General features: G+C 31.4%; 1 protein-coding gene across 10 annotated transcripts in view; it reads left to right on the top strand.

Moving 5' to 3' along the window:
- LOC148623848 (spectrin beta chain-like) overlaps window positions 1-16,934 on the top strand; it is an 89,822-nt gene that overhangs the window by 17,716 nt on the left and 55,172 nt on the right. For 8 of the 10 annotated variants that reach the window (XM_088566051.1, XM_088566052.1, XM_088566055.1 and 5 more), the window contains 18 exons: window positions 1,199-1,269; window positions 2,727-2,744; window positions 3,698-3,778; window positions 4,213-4,328; window positions 4,886-4,998; window positions 5,663-5,850; window positions 9,412-9,594; window positions 9,961-10,003; window positions 10,889-11,020; window positions 11,974-12,056; window positions 12,493-12,631; window positions 13,588-13,796; window positions 13,996-14,173; window positions 14,420-14,620; window positions 14,997-15,092; window positions 15,500-15,613; window positions 15,841-16,053; window positions 16,587-16,824. In XM_088566051.1, the coding sequence (XP_088422177.1) occupies window positions 1,199-1,269; window positions 2,727-2,744; window positions 3,698-3,778; window positions 4,213-4,328; window positions 4,886-4,998; window positions 5,663-5,850; window positions 9,412-9,594; window positions 9,961-10,003; window positions 10,889-11,020; window positions 11,974-12,056; window positions 12,493-12,631; window positions 13,588-13,796; window positions 13,996-14,173; window positions 14,420-14,620; window positions 14,997-15,092; window positions 15,500-15,613; window positions 15,841-16,053; window positions 16,587-16,824 (2,416 nt within the window). The remainder of the gene's footprint in view (window positions 1-1,198; window positions 1,270-2,726; window positions 2,745-3,697; window positions 3,779-4,212; window positions 4,329-4,885; window positions 4,999-5,662; window positions 5,851-9,411; window positions 9,595-9,960; window positions 10,004-10,888; window positions 11,021-11,973; window positions 12,057-12,492; window positions 12,632-13,587; window positions 13,797-13,995; window positions 14,174-14,419; window positions 14,621-14,996; window positions 15,093-15,499; window positions 15,614-15,840; window positions 16,054-16,586; window positions 16,825-16,934) is intronic. The other 2 variants (XM_088566053.1, XM_088566050.1) reach the window with 1 other exon arrangement.

Raw genomic sequence — 16,934 nt, forward strand, 5'->3', positions numbered from 1 at the left:
TGTTGCCATACATATTGCTTGAATCTTCGACTTTTATTCTTTTTCTTTCAATTGCTTTTTTAACCATGGACGTAACTGCCTTTTCAGCAACTTGATGTAAATTATGTATCTCTTATATCTATACATATGAACAAGTTGTTCCTGTCAAAATTGACAGCAATCACAGCATAAATGAAAATTACAAAGCAACTGTTAGTTTTAATTATTGATATATTATTTTCATCATATGTGTCGCTCTACTTACTGATAAACCATTTTCAGTTTAAATCTGTTTTACTTTCATTTGTGGGAGGTTTGTTTGGGTATAAAGTAATAATGCCACTTTGCCTTATTAGTGAAATCACTGACAAGGTGTTAGGAAGATTTTGTAACCTTACTGTCCGTCTGTTTGTGCACCATTCAGTAACTTGCTTGTGCACACTACAGAATAACAGACCCATCGAAATTTTTTTAAGCACATCTGACATTCGGTCAGACACAAGGTGATGACTTGTCTGACTGAACAACAATTTGTCTGACCGAAAAAACTCTGAACAATTTATCAACACGCTAACATTTTTGATGGGGGGGGGGTGGGAATCTCCAAGTACATTTTATTATTAAGCTGATTTTAAAACTACTGGGTATGGGCTCTTGAATTTGTTAATTCATCACCATTTACCATGTTTCACATGTAAACGAGTAGCGAGACAACGGAAGGGACGATATATCAAAGGACGAAATGACGTGTAGCGAATGAACCGGAAGTTACATATTATTGTTTACAATCAAATTGATTGACTATCTCGCTAGACTGTAGACTAATTCACATAATTATTAAAACGTTCTAGTTTTATTATTCACAAAAACCACTTCAGTTTTGAGAAAATCTTCTTAAAGTAAGAAAAAAACATCGGACACCCGGGCCGACAAGTAACGTGTATTTACCGGACCCGGGACAATTTTACCGGACAGGTCCGACGGTCCGGCAGGTTTTGATGGGTCTGGAATAAATCTTTCAAAATTGGTATGTTTTTGTTTTGTCTTTTAAGTTAGGTGAATCTGAATACCTATGGATTTTCAATGTTGAGGGTGAAAGACCAATGTCATGGTAGGACAGGAATTTAAAGGGTTTAGGTATGGAAAGTAAGTTGATGACAGCATTTTGCATTTCATGTGTTTAAGACTATATTTGTATGGTTACATGTTAACTTTGTAGGATGAGGAATCAACAGAGAAGAGATCAGCTAAAGATGCTCTGTTATTGTGGTGTCAGAGGAAAACTGCTGGGTAATTATTATTACAATTTTTATTTACAATTTACATATTTCTTTTTTGTGGGCGTTTTGGTGTTGTTGTTTTTTTGTAGTTCAGTCCATAAGGCATTAAACACACTGCTAAAAATGGAAGAGGATACCCCATTAGCAGTAAGTCAAGCTGTTTATGCATGTACATCTGTTTAATTTCTGGTCATTTAAAAGGAATCTTACCGGTGTAAACCACACTAGATTAATAATAGATTACAGAATTGTGCAGAAATAAGGGAATTAATTGTGTTCCAAAAGTGCAAAGTGTGATAGAATTTAAAACATTTCATAAATCTTGCATGTTAAAATGTTGATTTTAATGATATGTTTAGAAAAGAATGCTTAAATTTCATTTTGTCATTATCACTGTAGCTTCTAGTATTGATCAAGTTTAAATGCAATTGTTTTTTCCTCACTGCATGAGCCTTACAATCAGTTACTGCAGTACTAGGATACAAATGCAAAAAGTGAAAAAATAATGAATTGTTTATGACACTGACATTCCAACATTAACTAGGGTCATTAAAGTTAGTAAATGATATGCAGACTCTGTTTAGAGGATAGTGATATTAGTGTATTAGACAGGTGGATTCTGATAGTGTTTACAGTCTTTTAACAGATCATGAAAAAATGTTGAAATTCTTCTATCTTTGCAGCAGTTGTACTAAACTTTAAATAAAATGATAATTACTATCTCTGTAATCTAGTTACAAGATGACACAATGATGTTAGTATTTTCCATGTTATTACAGTAGTTTGAAGTAATTGATTTCCTTGTAAAAAAAATCACATCCTCAATTCCACCTTCGTCATTTTAAAGATTCATCTGAATTTTTAGAATAATCTTTTGTTTTTCATACATTCAATGAGTTGAATTAATTGTAGGTGTTTTTTTTATGGATATTCCATTGGATGATATTCACAGGAATGGAAAGAGAATTTTTTCATCTGATTTTAGCTTTTATGATTTCAAAACAATTAAAAAAAGTTTTTTTTTGTAAACATATGTGTTATCTCACTTTGTTTTGAAATGTTGTTGTCAACTGTTCTAACTTTATGGCATAAAGGTGTCTCGGTTTTTCAGTGGTGTTACATCATTCAAGGAACTTATATACTAAGATATACCTAGATAATATTTACACACATTTTCTATTAAATTATTAATAAGTAACAAAACTGTTTAAGTGTTACTTTTTGGTGAAGATAGTAAAATTAGGAGGGAAAGAAAAAGTATGGGGTAACTGAACCATCATGAAGCAAGGTCATCAAAACCCTATTTACTACGTGAACTAAAGAAATGTCTATATCTATATACTTGTTTCAAAATTAAGTATTGATTAAGACCCCACAGGTTCTGTTCTATTATTTTTTTGTTTGTTTGTTTGTTGAGTTTTAAATAATTTATATAAGTATGTAGAAGTTTATGCTTGTATTAAACAGGAAAGGAGGACGAAGCAGGTGACACATTATATAGGTTGCTTTACCTTATCCCTTGTACACATTAACCATCCAAATTTGATTTTTCTTAAAATTGTGTGCTTACATTTTCAGCCAAACCAAGTGATTTTCATATAGTTTATTACACCCTACTTGTTATTTGGCCAGGAATCAGTGGTACAAATACATGTATATTGTATTTCAGGTGAAAGAAAGGGTCTTGGACTAAGAACTTTTTAAATGAACCTTTTTTATTTGTAGTTTTCAATATAGATTTGAATGGCAGAAATTCAGAATAAATTTTTTTTGATGACACAGGAAACATAAATCTAGGCCATGTCCTTGCTTTAAATACAATTTTGAATTAATATTTTGGGCTGTGAAAATTATGTTGTACTTTTTCACATGACTCATTAGATTTGTCATTCCATCATCTTGTTTAAGAATCATAAATTATAATGCATTATGAGTAATTTGTTTTTTTTTACTTCACTATGAAAATGAATATTCATAGTTCCAGTTTTACCTTTACAAACCTGAGGCTATAGTTAGACTCATATCACAATTAATAGAAATGCCTGTATTATCATGCCAGCCACCCAATGCTTCGTTGATTAGGTTCAAAGCATGTTAGTGAATCAGTTCAGTCATTTTACCATACAATTTTGTATTTTTTACTATTCTTTTTTAAACCCAAAATCCAACCCTTCGTGAAGTACTATAGATTGAATGCCTTTTCATAAGTCTCAAGTAAAATAATATTTTATAAGTTTTATAATGTTGGAATTCTGTAAATTGCATTTAACAACTTAGATATTTTTCTAAACACATTAGTCCTTTTATTTTTTTTCTGTCACATGAATAGTCATTTCATTTTACTTTAATTTAATTTAATATACTCTTTTTTTTATCACCTGTCAATTAAGACGAGTATAGTGAAGATATGTGATTATGTGTGTAAGTTTTACCTTCAGATACCCTGGTGTCAACATTACGAACTTTACATCAAGTTGGAGAAATGGACTGGGTTTTAATGCTCTTATACATGCACACAGGTACATAACATCATCTTTTCAAGTTCTTATTTACAGTATCTCCCCTTGAATTTGAAACATATTTAGAATCTTCTATGAAATAGTAGCACTGTGCCTAATTTTCATTTAAACTAAAATTAACCTGGGATATTACAGTGCTAAGTCATGGTGCCATAAGACTTAAAAGTCAACTTGATACTCTGTGCTCTGTTCTGGTCTGTAAAAAATACATTTAATGAAAAAATATTTTTCAGGATAATAACATGGGAGTGTGGATAAAAGTTAAAAATATAAGTGGATTCTTTCTCATTTAATTTTTATTATTATAGTACAATATTTTTGGAATGTTGTTTTGTATTCCAAAAAAATATTTTTTTTATCAACGAAAATTCAATTTGAATTAAACTACTTTGAGAATGTGTTATACAAATGTATTGTATTTTGTATTTATTTAGGCCTGACTTGATAGATTATGATGCTTTACATCCTGAAAACCACTTAGGAAATTTGAACAATGCCTTTCAAGTAGCATCTTCAGAGCTGGGAATCCCTCAAATTTTGGATGCTGAAGGTAACGTTTTTTTCCCTCATACCTACAACTACTCTCTGTGTTCTCTATAGGTAAGAAGACCTGTAAGTGTTATTGTGTCATAACCAGTCTGTTTGTTTATGCTACTGCTGTATACTTAGTTTTTAGTTAAAAAGGAACCCAAAATCAAACCATTTCAACTGTTTTCATTGATATTGCTGCTTGTAATAGAAGTGACATGTCTATGTATAAATGCTGCTTTTACAGACTGAAATCCACTGAGTGCATCAGTCATTTTTTACCCATGTATAATTTATTATATTATGAGATTTTGGTCTCTGATGATGTGCTTTCCCAAACTTATATTTGTTCAAAGTGCTGCTTGCTAATTCAAGTTAGTTTCATAAGTCATCTAAGTTTATTTTCTCAACTCAATTATTTAACCTGTAGAAATAAACAAATTTTTGGAAAGTCACATTCAAAAGATTTTTAAAAGAAATTTTGGCAATGGCAAGCAAGTGTATAACAAACAAAATAAGCAAACAATACAAAGTTTTAATATGTTATGTTTATTTAACATTGTATTTTTGTGATGACAGATGTTGATGTAAATAAGCCTGATGAGAAAAGTATTCTAACCTATGTTGCTTCATACTACCATTACTTTGCCAAGATGAAAAGTGAAATGACTGGAGGAAAGAGAATTGCCAAAGTATGTACCTTTAGTTTGGTTCTTGTATGAGGAAAGTTTCATTTAATGAGGACCATAATACCCAAAATCAGATTTTACAAAAATTGCTATTCTCTTGGTGGTCCTTCAAGTTATCCAGTATCTCTTTAGCCAAAGTCACAAATATTGCCAGTCCTGACTAGTAATTCTTAAACTTGACTCAACCATTTTCATGAACTCTGCAAAATATATAAGGAGAAGCTTTTCTGGTATAAAATAGTATTAAACAATGAAACATGTGATATCATCAACATAGGGTCAGTTGTTCACAAAAGTTATATGCTTTGTGCTTCAGTAGTCATGGACAGTTTTCCTATGATGAATACATGTACATCAGCTGGATGAAATTTGAATATCATTTCATGGTTCATAGGTCAAAGACTTTCAAAGTATTACTAAAATACTGATTACTTTGTTATAGCTGTTCCCCTATTGTACTATAAATGCATATCAATACATAGGAGAGGTATTCGGATGCATTATTAAGATTTGTTTGGTTTTAAAGTGGTTTACAAGTTATAATTAAAATTACTCTACACCTTCACTTGGAATGTTTTGGCTATAGATCCATCTATCTATCTATCTGATCATACAATGGTCAGTGTTATAGGCATTATAATTCTAACTTTGTTAATGATGATTTCAGATTCTAGGAAATCTTATGGATGTAGAGAACATGGTTGATGATTATGAGACTTTAACGTCTACACTGTTAGAGTGGATTCAAGAGACTATCAAAAGACTGAATGATAGAAACTTTCCAAACTCACTCGAGGGAATCCAGAAAGAAGTTGTTAAATTTAAAACATATAGAACTGTAGAAAAACCTCCGAAGTAAGACTTAGCTAGAGATTTTAAAACAAGCATTTCATAAAATTTAACTGTATAACTCCAGTAAAAGCATAGGAAAGTCTATGATACTGCTCCGCAATACTCTATACCGCAGTGGTCATACTGATTGATTTTGGGGATAACTTGGAACTTTTCAGAAATAAAGGGCCAAACAGGCAGCCAGAAACATGCAGTTTCCTGATGTCTAGACAATAACTTGACTATTAGTGAATGAATATTTTTGAAATCGTATCACAAAGCTTAAACCTTAGGAATTAGGGACCAAAAAGGAGCCTTATGTCTGTATAAGAATTTGAGTAAAACTGAATGGACCTCATATAAATTTTACTACAAGGTGCCATTCCACAAAAGGAAGACTTGGATTGATTTTTGAAGTTGTGACTTCTTGACAATAACTTGAGTGAAAGGGAATGGATTGCTTTGAAATTGTACCACATGGTGCCATGTCCCCACTGAAAGTTATTAATTGATTTTTCAGGCTTTGACTATAACCATTTAGAAATAAGGGATACTTTGGTTCTGGTCAAATTTTTATCCTGTGTCAAATGTCTAATCATAATCAAAATTCAAAGCTGTGTTAAGTTTGAATTGTGTGTCCTTAGTTGCTCTGACTGTTAAGGGTTCCACCTCTGCAGTAGTATAAAGCTGTGCCCTGCAAAGCATTAATTTTTTTATTTCATCATTTAGCTCTGATTTTACCATAGATCCAATGGGATATTTATAATGTTTCAAAGCTGATTTTCAAACAAGTGAAGAGCATGCACATGTAATTATTCATAAATATGACCTAAAATGAGTCAGAATTTAAACAAGTTAGTTGATATCAGATTATCCTGATCCTAAATTTTGGCACATTGTTGGTATTAAATGCATGTTCACATTATGAAAGATGATTTATGGACATTTAATGTTCATCTATGATATAATGTACATTAAACTGTTTGCATTACAAAAGCATTTATAAGATAGAAGAAAAAATGGTGTACGAAAGTGGAATAAAAGCTCGTCAAAGATGCAAGAATATTATATTATAGTAATTTGAAACCTATTGAATGATAGCAATGAGATATTCCACTATAGCTTTAAAGCTGTTACTTTGTTCTCATTAAATAAAAAAAATAATTAAGTATTGATAATAGCCATAGGGTTTTAGGGGTTTATATTCATGAATGTCTGTCTTTGCCTTTTCTTTATTTTGCATTTTGACTTCATTAATTCTGGTCAATAGTCCTTATTATGATCATTTAAAATTGTACATTTAAAAATTCCATGATTATAAGGTGGTCCATATCATATTTACACAAGTATTCTCCTATTGATTAAGAATTATCAAAAGTGTAAACAACTATCAAACAAACTGAAATTTTACCTGAAGGAATGAAATCAGTGTATAAATTTGGTTATCATTTAAATGTCAATATGACTATCCATTATAAAGTAAGATACGTTATCCATTAAATATGTGGGCTGAAACACAATTACGTAATCTAGTATTTTGCCAATACAGTACAATAAAAAGTGCATGTTTACATCAATAGCAAGGTGTGGGTATTTAAATCCATTTTTAATCTGTGGTTTTATTGATTTGTCGGCTCTGTAGATAATTTAATAGCCCTACACTTACTGAGACTCTAGTGTTACCTGCATCATCAGATAGTTATAGTAAACACAGCAATATCATTCAAGTGTTACCTGGATCAGCAGATAGTTATGATAAAAACAACAATGTCCCTAGATGTATCATTTTCTGTCTTCTTTCCTCAGCATGTATATATGCTCTTTAAAAAAACTACCATTAAGGAAAAGTGTTATATGATGTAATATGTATAATGCTGTATGTATGCAAATGCTTCTTCATAAATTTTCTAAGAAATTTTTATGTATTAGTCATATGATATGTCCCCTGCAGTGAACATTAGAAGATACCATTGTTTATCCTCAAATGGTCTTCCTCCATTTATATCTCAATTCTTATGTAGAACTACATAGATCTCCAACACAAGAGAAATTTAGTTAAAATCTTGTATAATTTACTTGGTCATTTCACACCAATTTCACATTTCACAAAACTGGTGTAGAAATAACTGTATGTTTATCAATCCTAATAAAACTAAGTGTATGATTATTGGAACAAGACAAAAACTGTCAAATGTTGATATACCCTCCTTTAATAGTTAATGATAAAGCTTTAAAATTTTCTTCATGTGAAAAACTACTTGGTGTAAAAATTGATGATACTCTAAGCTGCAAATGTCATGTTGATCATATATGCTCTAATATTTCATCAAGATTGTATCTCTTAGCAAAGATTAAGAAATATCTGAACATTGAAGCGACAAAAACTTTCTATAATGGGTACATTCTTCCACTTATTGATTACTGTTGTATTGTATGGAGTGGCTGTGGCTCTGAAGGATTAGACAAAATTCTTAAACTCCAAAAACGGGTGTCCGCCTCATTCTAGATGCTGAACCCTTTTCTCCATCAGAACCCTTGTTCAAAAAATTAGGAATCATGAAAGTAGAAACAAGGATTAAATATCACAAATACCTATTAATCTATAAATCTCTGCATGGGGAAGCACCAAGCTACATATCAGAAAAGTTTAACTATGTTTCAAGAAACAAACCTTATTCACTAAGAAATGCTGAACAAGGAAATTTGATAATCCCAAAAATTAGAACTGAACTTTTCAGACATTCATTCATACATTCTGGGTCTGTCTTGTGGAATAAGTTACCCAAACATTTACGTAATCAAGCCACTGACAACTCATTCAAAATCAATCTAAAGAAGTACCTTAACACTTTTGAATAGAGTATTTTAAAAGAGATGATTGTTGCTGCTTACACTGTTTTTTTTGTGTTTTTTTTAATGTTCTATATTTTGTATTATCTTAAAGTGATTTGGTATTGTCAAATCAGCTTTTGTTTTTGTGTTGTGTTGTTTATTTTTAATTTCTAGTAGATATAGTTTGTGTGTGTGAGGGCCTCGGGAAGATTAGCTTGTAAACTAACTGTGTAACCCTCTTGAAATAAAGATTTTATTATTATTATTATTATTATTATTATAATGGTTTCTCCTTTGATTAAGTTACAAAAGTTTGGTGGAATCCTTTGTTAATTTTGTGTAAGAATCTTTAAGCTGAGACATTGCCTTAGTCCAGATGGTGCATTCTAACTTATAAAGTGGAATGTTTAGGGTGAAGTGTAATCTTGTAAAGGTAGTACATTGTGGATTTGTAATCCCTGGTCTACCTTTCAGTAATTGATTCTGTGCCAAGCTCAGGACTCATTGAAGATTGGCTTGGTGAAAATGATGTGACTGTTTAGGATGACAAACTTCTTTCTTTAAGCTAGTATATTGAAATACGGCTTTTAATATCATACTAGTACAAAGAGAGGTCCACTCAGTTAATATAGAAATGAAGATTTTAAATTAGGTGTTCTGAGAAAAAAAATTAGTTTTGTCCTCCATAAACAAGGATTCCATTACAATGATTTTAAAAGTTTCAGTAATGAACTCATAATTATATACTTTAAGGTATAGAGAAAGGGGTAATATTGAGGTGCAATTCTTCAATATCCAGGCCAAGCTGAAGGCTAATGGACAGAAAACATACACACCACCAGAGGGTTTCCTAGTGCATGACATAGAAACAGCATGGATAAAACTGGAGAAATCCGAACATGAACATGAAGTGGCTATAAGAGATGAACTGATTAGGTATTACAATAGAATAAAATATTGTACAAGAATGTTCAACAGTTTCTCTACATCGTTACTGAATCCCTTTTCTTTATGTCTGTTTTGAAGGACTTTTACATTACATTATAATACACATACTTTAATTCTGAGATAGCAGTATTCATATTACATGCAATTGTGTTAGTTAATCATAGCAGATTTATGAATACTTGACTATCTAATAAATGAAATGAAAAGAGTCACTTTGTTAGGAAAATGCATTTTGCATTCAGGGACAAATTGTATTTGTCAGTTGCAGTTACATTTTTTCTTTCTAATAATGGCATTAAGTTCCCTGGAGTGAATTCCTAAAATGCTTAATTTTGATAATTAATTTTTTGACAGGCAAGAAAGATTAGAACAGATATATAGAAGATTTTTGAAAAAGGTAGATGTTATAAAAACCAGTATGAGACTTGTTTGTCCTTTCATCATTTGATTATCAACAGTTATTTGTAACGATACTTTGTAAATGTACATCGTCCAAAACATGTAACATTATCTCCACCCATCATGTGCCCTATCAACTTAATGAAACTGATTTGCATGTTACTGTTACTTAAAATTATCAGCCATATAACTGTAAAATTATTAAACATATTAACATATTGATAATTCAATGAGGAAAAACTTAGATATTTTAAATTTAAAATCAATCTGAATTATGAGAAGACTTATGCACACAGAAACACAAACAGATGTAACTGACACAAAATATGTATGGGATAAATACACTCAGATGAAATATGCAAATCATGTGCAAAAGTAATATGTATATGTTATGTTATATTTTATATGTCTGTCCATCAGTCTGTCATTACATTAACTTGTTGTACAATAACACACTTTTAATTACTTAAATATTTGTTTATACCCCGTTCCAAATGAGAGGGGTGAATACTGTTTTACCCTTGTCTTTGTTTCTGTCTGTAACAATTTTTTCTGTCATATTTTCTCAACAACTACTGATCACAGTGGCTTGAAATTTGAACACATTCTTCATCTAGGTATGCCATATAGTAGGATTCATTTTTGAGAAAATTCGACAACCTCCAGTTTACCGAGAACTTTGTTTATTTTCTTTATTTCATAATTTATGGAGTGGGTATCACTAGTGAGCCATTGCTCAAAGATTTCTTGATATAAAATCTTGTTTCCCAGGTACTTGAAAATGTACAAATATGGAGGGAGGAGGGCAGATGTATCATTTCATTGATTAATACTGTCTTTTTTTACTGACTTTTCTGATTTACCTATTATTTTCTGTTTTTAGGCTGATATAAGAGAGCAGTGGTTATCAGATATGTCACTTATATTAGATGAGAAACCTGTATGTAACAATGCTGTACAGACAGATCAGTCTATCAAGAAACATGAAGCTATAAGCGCTGAAATTCTGGCCAGGGTAAGTTGTTCACAAACATCAGTTTTGCGTACAAGCTGATTATTATACCTCTGGCATGTGGGGCAGGTCCTTCACTGGTTTCTATTTTGGGCAACTTTGTTCCAGTACCTGTATTTTTAGCTGCACCTAAACAATTTTACTTTTCATTTATTTTCATGGGTATCAATTTTCGTGGTTAGGGTGCACTATACAGTTACATTAAGGCGCACTGTTTCGCACACCAAGTTATACCCATCAAATTTTGTAAAACTCAAAATTAAAAGTTGAAATTTGGTGGATATATTGTTTAAATGTAGTTAAGCATTTATACATAGACAGATGTAATATATGTTATGGTAAACAGGTGTAATTTAAATGAAGAATGGTATCCGGAACATTTCAGTCCCCTGCCGTATTAGGTTCTCTCCTCAGCATCAGGTGGCAGATTTTCAAAATACCTTATTTCACACAAACTTTTGTGACTAAAATTGTGAGAGAATGAATCGAAAAAGGTCTTATTATTTGTACCTTTTTCCCACCTACTCCATGCATGCTTTCATCATGTGGTAGTGTCTAAGTGCCTGATATTTTATAAAACATAGTATTTGGCTGTTAGTTTTGGAAAGGCACCCCTGATTTGTACTAAAACTCAGTAATATTTTTTTCAGTATGTTACCATGGCTACTGGATTTTATAAGAAAAATCACTAAATTACTTATAAATGACTTGAACCTCCACACACCTAGGATTTCAAAAATATGTACTTTTTTATGACAAAACACTAGAAATTTCTGTGTGGACTGCCTCAAAACAGCCTTATTTCAACAAAATGAGACCAAATTTTCAGAAATGACTTAACTGTATTGTACTACCTTATTTTTATATTGGTGGTGATAAAATGTATTTTTAGTTACAACACAAAACTTGGGGAGAAACATATGGGTATTAATAAGTTATGTATTTTTTATTTGTAGAAAGACAGATTCCGAGCATTAAACAGTTTAGCAAAGGAACTTATTCAGGACAATTATCATGGCAAAGATGCTGTGAATAAGAAGTAAATATTCTTTTTAGGTTTACATTGATAATTAGCTCTTGTTTACAGGTTATTAAACATGTTTTAAAGGGCGATGTACACTCCTGTATGTTGTCAGGTCTATCTGAAAGCATTGCTATTGAAGATGATGTTATAATTGATATTATATATTATATTTTTTAAAACAGGTCTTTTACTGCAATGACATTAGTTCGGTATTGACGTTGACAAACCTTCAAACTTAAACATACATAATTAGTAGAAATATATTGTTTTCATGTAGGATATAAATGGAAACAATCTCACTTATTTTGTAGGGGGGAAAAAAAGATTTTTTTATGGATACTGAGGTGGATAAGTACTTGTGATTAGATATTTATTTTGACTAGCTTAAACATGATGAAATTTAAGGAAGTTTTTAGTGTTAAAGATAAAAACTCATTTTCCATTATTTTAGAGATCAGGATATTATGATGAAATGGCACAAATTACTGGAGAAACTTGAGGCCAGAAAGAACCTGTTATCAGGATTTAATAACCTGATGAATACCTTTAGAGAAATAGAAAGTATACAGGAGGAACTTAAAGAAGTAGAGGTGTGTGTGCGTCGGTAAACATTCTTCATAGTGGTAATGTTCCAGGGATGATTTTTTTTTCCCTTTTTAGCAGAATTTCACTATTTCAAATCCAGATTTTACTATTACAATTCTTTCTTTTTATTGTATAATTACTTCTGATTTTGCCAGTTTCGGCTTTGTTTGTTGACCACATAAAATCATCCCTGATTTTTGCAGATGCCAATTTTTAATTTTTTTTTTTTTTGGGCTTGTCCATCCATCTTTCCGTCTGTCCATGTTTCCCTTACAAAGTTTGTCAGCGCAACTGCTCTCAATCTACTAAACCGAATTTTACAAAACCTGATATGTTGCAAGAACATCATATGTAGTTGTGCATATTACCAGAAAATTTTGATCCCCTAATTTTTGTAGGAGTTGTACCCTTTGAACTTAGAAATTTGCCAAAAATCCTCATAAATTACCTTATCACTTCACCTCCATTCAAAAAATTATTCAGATATTATATAATGATTGTTAAAGAGGCCTTTGCAATATCCAAAACTATATTATGATATAACTTACTCATAGAAATTCATACTGAAAATAATCTAAAATTGGGAAACCATTTCTTTACCTGCATAGCTTTCATTTCTGCTCAGAACAGATTGCAGGACGGGGAAATTTCCCGCTGTACGATAATGTCAGTGTCATGAATTCAACTAAATACCAAATATGGTTTTCAAGTTTAGATATCTTTACAAGGACTTTTGGTAACAAACATCATGTTATTAAACATTTAAATAAGATATATTTTTTTTTAATTAGAAACTTTTCTTGATGACTAGTTCGTGTAATTAGTTCACCCAATGCCATATTTATTTGTCATATATCAGCTATGTGCAGTTTTGAATGTGTTGGAAATGTCATTCAAATATATATATTATTATTCAAACCTGAATGAGACGTAAGTGTATATTCCTTCCTGTAAATTTAAGGTTCAAGTGAAAATAGAAGACAAAGGTAAACATTTACAAGCTACAGAAGACTACCTCCAACAACATGCTCTGGTTGAGGCCACACTTCATGGTTTAGGAAAACGGGTTCGTAATCTAAATCGTCGGTCAAAGAATGTGGCTGATTTATCTCAACAGGAAGGTGCTGTTTTAGAGAAAAGATTGGATGACCTCAACAAAGAAAATAATAGGTAAGTATTTTATGTTTAAATGGTAATATTCTTTAGTTTTGATTCAATATTTAACATTTGTTACTTGTTTTACTTTGTTTATTGTTTATATTTATCAATAGAACATAATAAAATTAAGAACTTCATTATGAAGTCATTCTTATAAAGAAAAAAATATCTCTGTTCATATTTCAACCAATTATTGTATTACAAATTACAGAGTTAATGCCCTTGCAAACAATAGAAAGAAGGATTTAGAATTTGCCAAGAAGTATTACCAATTCTTACAAGATACAGATGATGAAGACAGGTGGTTACTGGAGAAACTAGAAATCTGTAGTGCCACTTCTACTGGGAAGGATTTGAATGCTGCTCTGGTATTACTAAAAAAACATGAGGTAATATATTATAGTTTAAAGAAACAAATGAATAGGAAAATTTATGGTCTCTAAATAGAGTTAAATGGAATTTAAAAGTTGTTTATAACTGGATATTAAACTTGTAGTTCATTTTGACAAACATATTAAATGGTTTTAATGTTCAGCATATACTCAATTTTTGGCTCATACTGAGTTGAAAAGAAAAAAATTCTACACAAGTTTTTAGAATAAAATAATGATTGTACTTGCTTAATTTTCTTTAAGGCATTAGAAGGAGAAATGACAGGAAGATGGCCTTGGTTTGAAAAACTTTGTACCACAGGGAAAGAACTTGTAAATGGTGGTCATGAGTCAAAGAAAGAAATCAATGCGAAAATCAAAAATCTGATGGAGAAATGGGATAAACTGAAGAAATTAGCTGCCACAAGGAAAACAAAGATAGAAGATGGTATTGAGGCTCATCAGGTATATTGTTTTACACCTTGCCAGATATGTGATGGTATACTGCTTTCTTCTCCAGGTTTTCCATTTGTCCATCTGTACATACATTTTGCAGGAACTCAAAAACACTTTGAAGGATTGATGAATGTTAGGTTTAATATTTCCCATCATGCTTTATATTGCAGCTGTTTGTATTTATATTCTGCAGCCTGTTTTGATATCCATTGTGAACTTTATTTACAAAGCCGTTTATTTGTATAAATTCCTCTGTAAACTAGTGAAAATCTGCCCTATTGTTTTGAGAAGATGTACCAGTTTACAGACAATGGACAAACAATGGGTAATTACGGGAGTAAGACTATTGACCTTTGGATAATGTTTGTGATTATGTTTTTTGTAGTACTACGCTGATGCTGATGAAGCAGAGGCCTGGTTGAAGGAGAAAATGCCTTTAGTTTGTAGTGATGATTATGGCAGGGATGAAGCTGGGTCACAGGTTAGTACATTAATGAAATCTGTATCAAATCTCTTGATTACATAAGAACTTAAAACCATTCTTTATCCTTGTTCTGTAAAAATTCCTCATATTTTCTTCTCTAATATATTTCAGATTTACTAAAAAGTGTTCTTAATAGATGTATAGATTATTCTTAGGATTGGTTTATAAATATTCCACTTGAGATGGTTAAATTGATGTTATAAAAATGCCAGCTTTTGTTAATTATGTAATTTCATCATAAATAATTGACTACATGTTTTAGTTTAAATAAATTGTTATAGTAATAAAGTGATATGCAATGCTCATTTATGCATATTACAGGAAAGAATGATGATCAGTTGAAAACTTCAGTATTCAGAATGCGCAGAACAAAAACTAAGATATGACTTCACTTATTTTTATAGGCTTTGCTTTCAAGACACAACAGATTAGAAGGAGAAATTCGAAGTTTTCGCAGTGAAATAACTAGACTTGATGAATTAGCCCAATTGATGACAAAAGCTGCATCAGAACATAATGTAAGTGTCAGTGGAGAGTATGGTATTGTATTTATTTAAAAAATAAGGGCTTTTGTTATCACTTCTTGCAGGAGAGGAATATAGTTGTATCTTCCACTGGAAGTACTGTAAAGATCGTTCAGTGAAATTGACAGTTGTGTGATTCTATCACTATTTATTACTGGATTAAATCATTCACTTCATTTTGTTATTCTCAGTTTTGCTTTGAACTATTATAACTGTTATAGATTTCACCAGAGAAGTTTATGCCACAAGAAAATGGTGAGAAGTCTGATGAAGATGAACTTGAGGAGGAGGTGGTTGATGTACCAAAAGAAATTGAAGTTGAGGAAGAAGTTGAAAAAGAGGTCATGGAGGATGTCATAGAAACCAGGAAAATTCCACAAGTCAGGGTTGCCCATGCTTATACTGGGCAAGGCATGAAAGTTGAAAGAGGAGAGGTAAAGAGTTCAAAATTTATATACATGTGTTTGGATTTGAATTTGTTGGGTCATTTGATATAAAACTGACTTACAAGCAAATTTTTCATTTTTTTTAATGTATCACAATTGGCAAGAAACTATTTTAAAATCTGTGAATGTATCACCTGGCAAAGTATCTTCAGGTTTTGTTGAAATCTATCAAAGGTACTCTAAAGGAAGTAATTAAAAAGGTAATGACATCAATATTTTGGAAAACTTTTACGTGGTAGAACTCAGTCCATGAGGCACAGTTCTAATGTTGACAATCCATGTGCATGAGAGGTTCTGATTTCATGAATGCAAATTTTACCTTGATCCATATCACTGTAAAATGAACTCATAACTGGATCTGTGAAATTTTTTTATGTTAGGTGCTTTTCTGAAAGGAAGAAATTTTATTGAGTTGCTTCAATCGTCATTCGAGGATGTTGTAGTCCACATATTAACTCTTGAAAACGATATGGAAAAATCATGAACTGTCCTTTCTTAATTTCCTACTTTGTTTCTTGCAGGTTCTTTTGTTGATACAGAAGACCAATTCTGACTGGTGGCAGATAAGAAAAGGTGATAGTACTGAAGGATTTGTTCCAGCCAACTATGTGAAGGAAGTTCAGCCAAAAGTATCTAAAAAGGTAGTTCGAAGGCCTGTCAAGGTTAAAGAAAAGGTTATGGTGAAAAAGACTGTGATGAAGAAGGAAGTTGTTAAGAAGAAGGCCAACAAAGCAAGCAAACTCAGGAGAGCTCCATCAAGTAAACTCTCATTTTGTTTTTTAATGTTTAAAGTATAAATATAGTAAATATTCATGACGTCACAAGGACCGCCCCATTTGGGGACAACAATCTGTTAGAAGAGAAGGCCA

The sequence above is a fragment of the Perna viridis genome, chromosome 2, assembly GCF_037379345.1.
Source record: "Perna viridis isolate PV_CMFRI_1.1 ecotype Kerala chromosome 2, ASM3737934v1, whole genome shotgun sequence".
Classification (NCBI taxonomy): domain Eukaryota; kingdom Metazoa; phylum Mollusca; class Bivalvia; order Mytilida; family Mytilidae; genus Perna; species Perna viridis.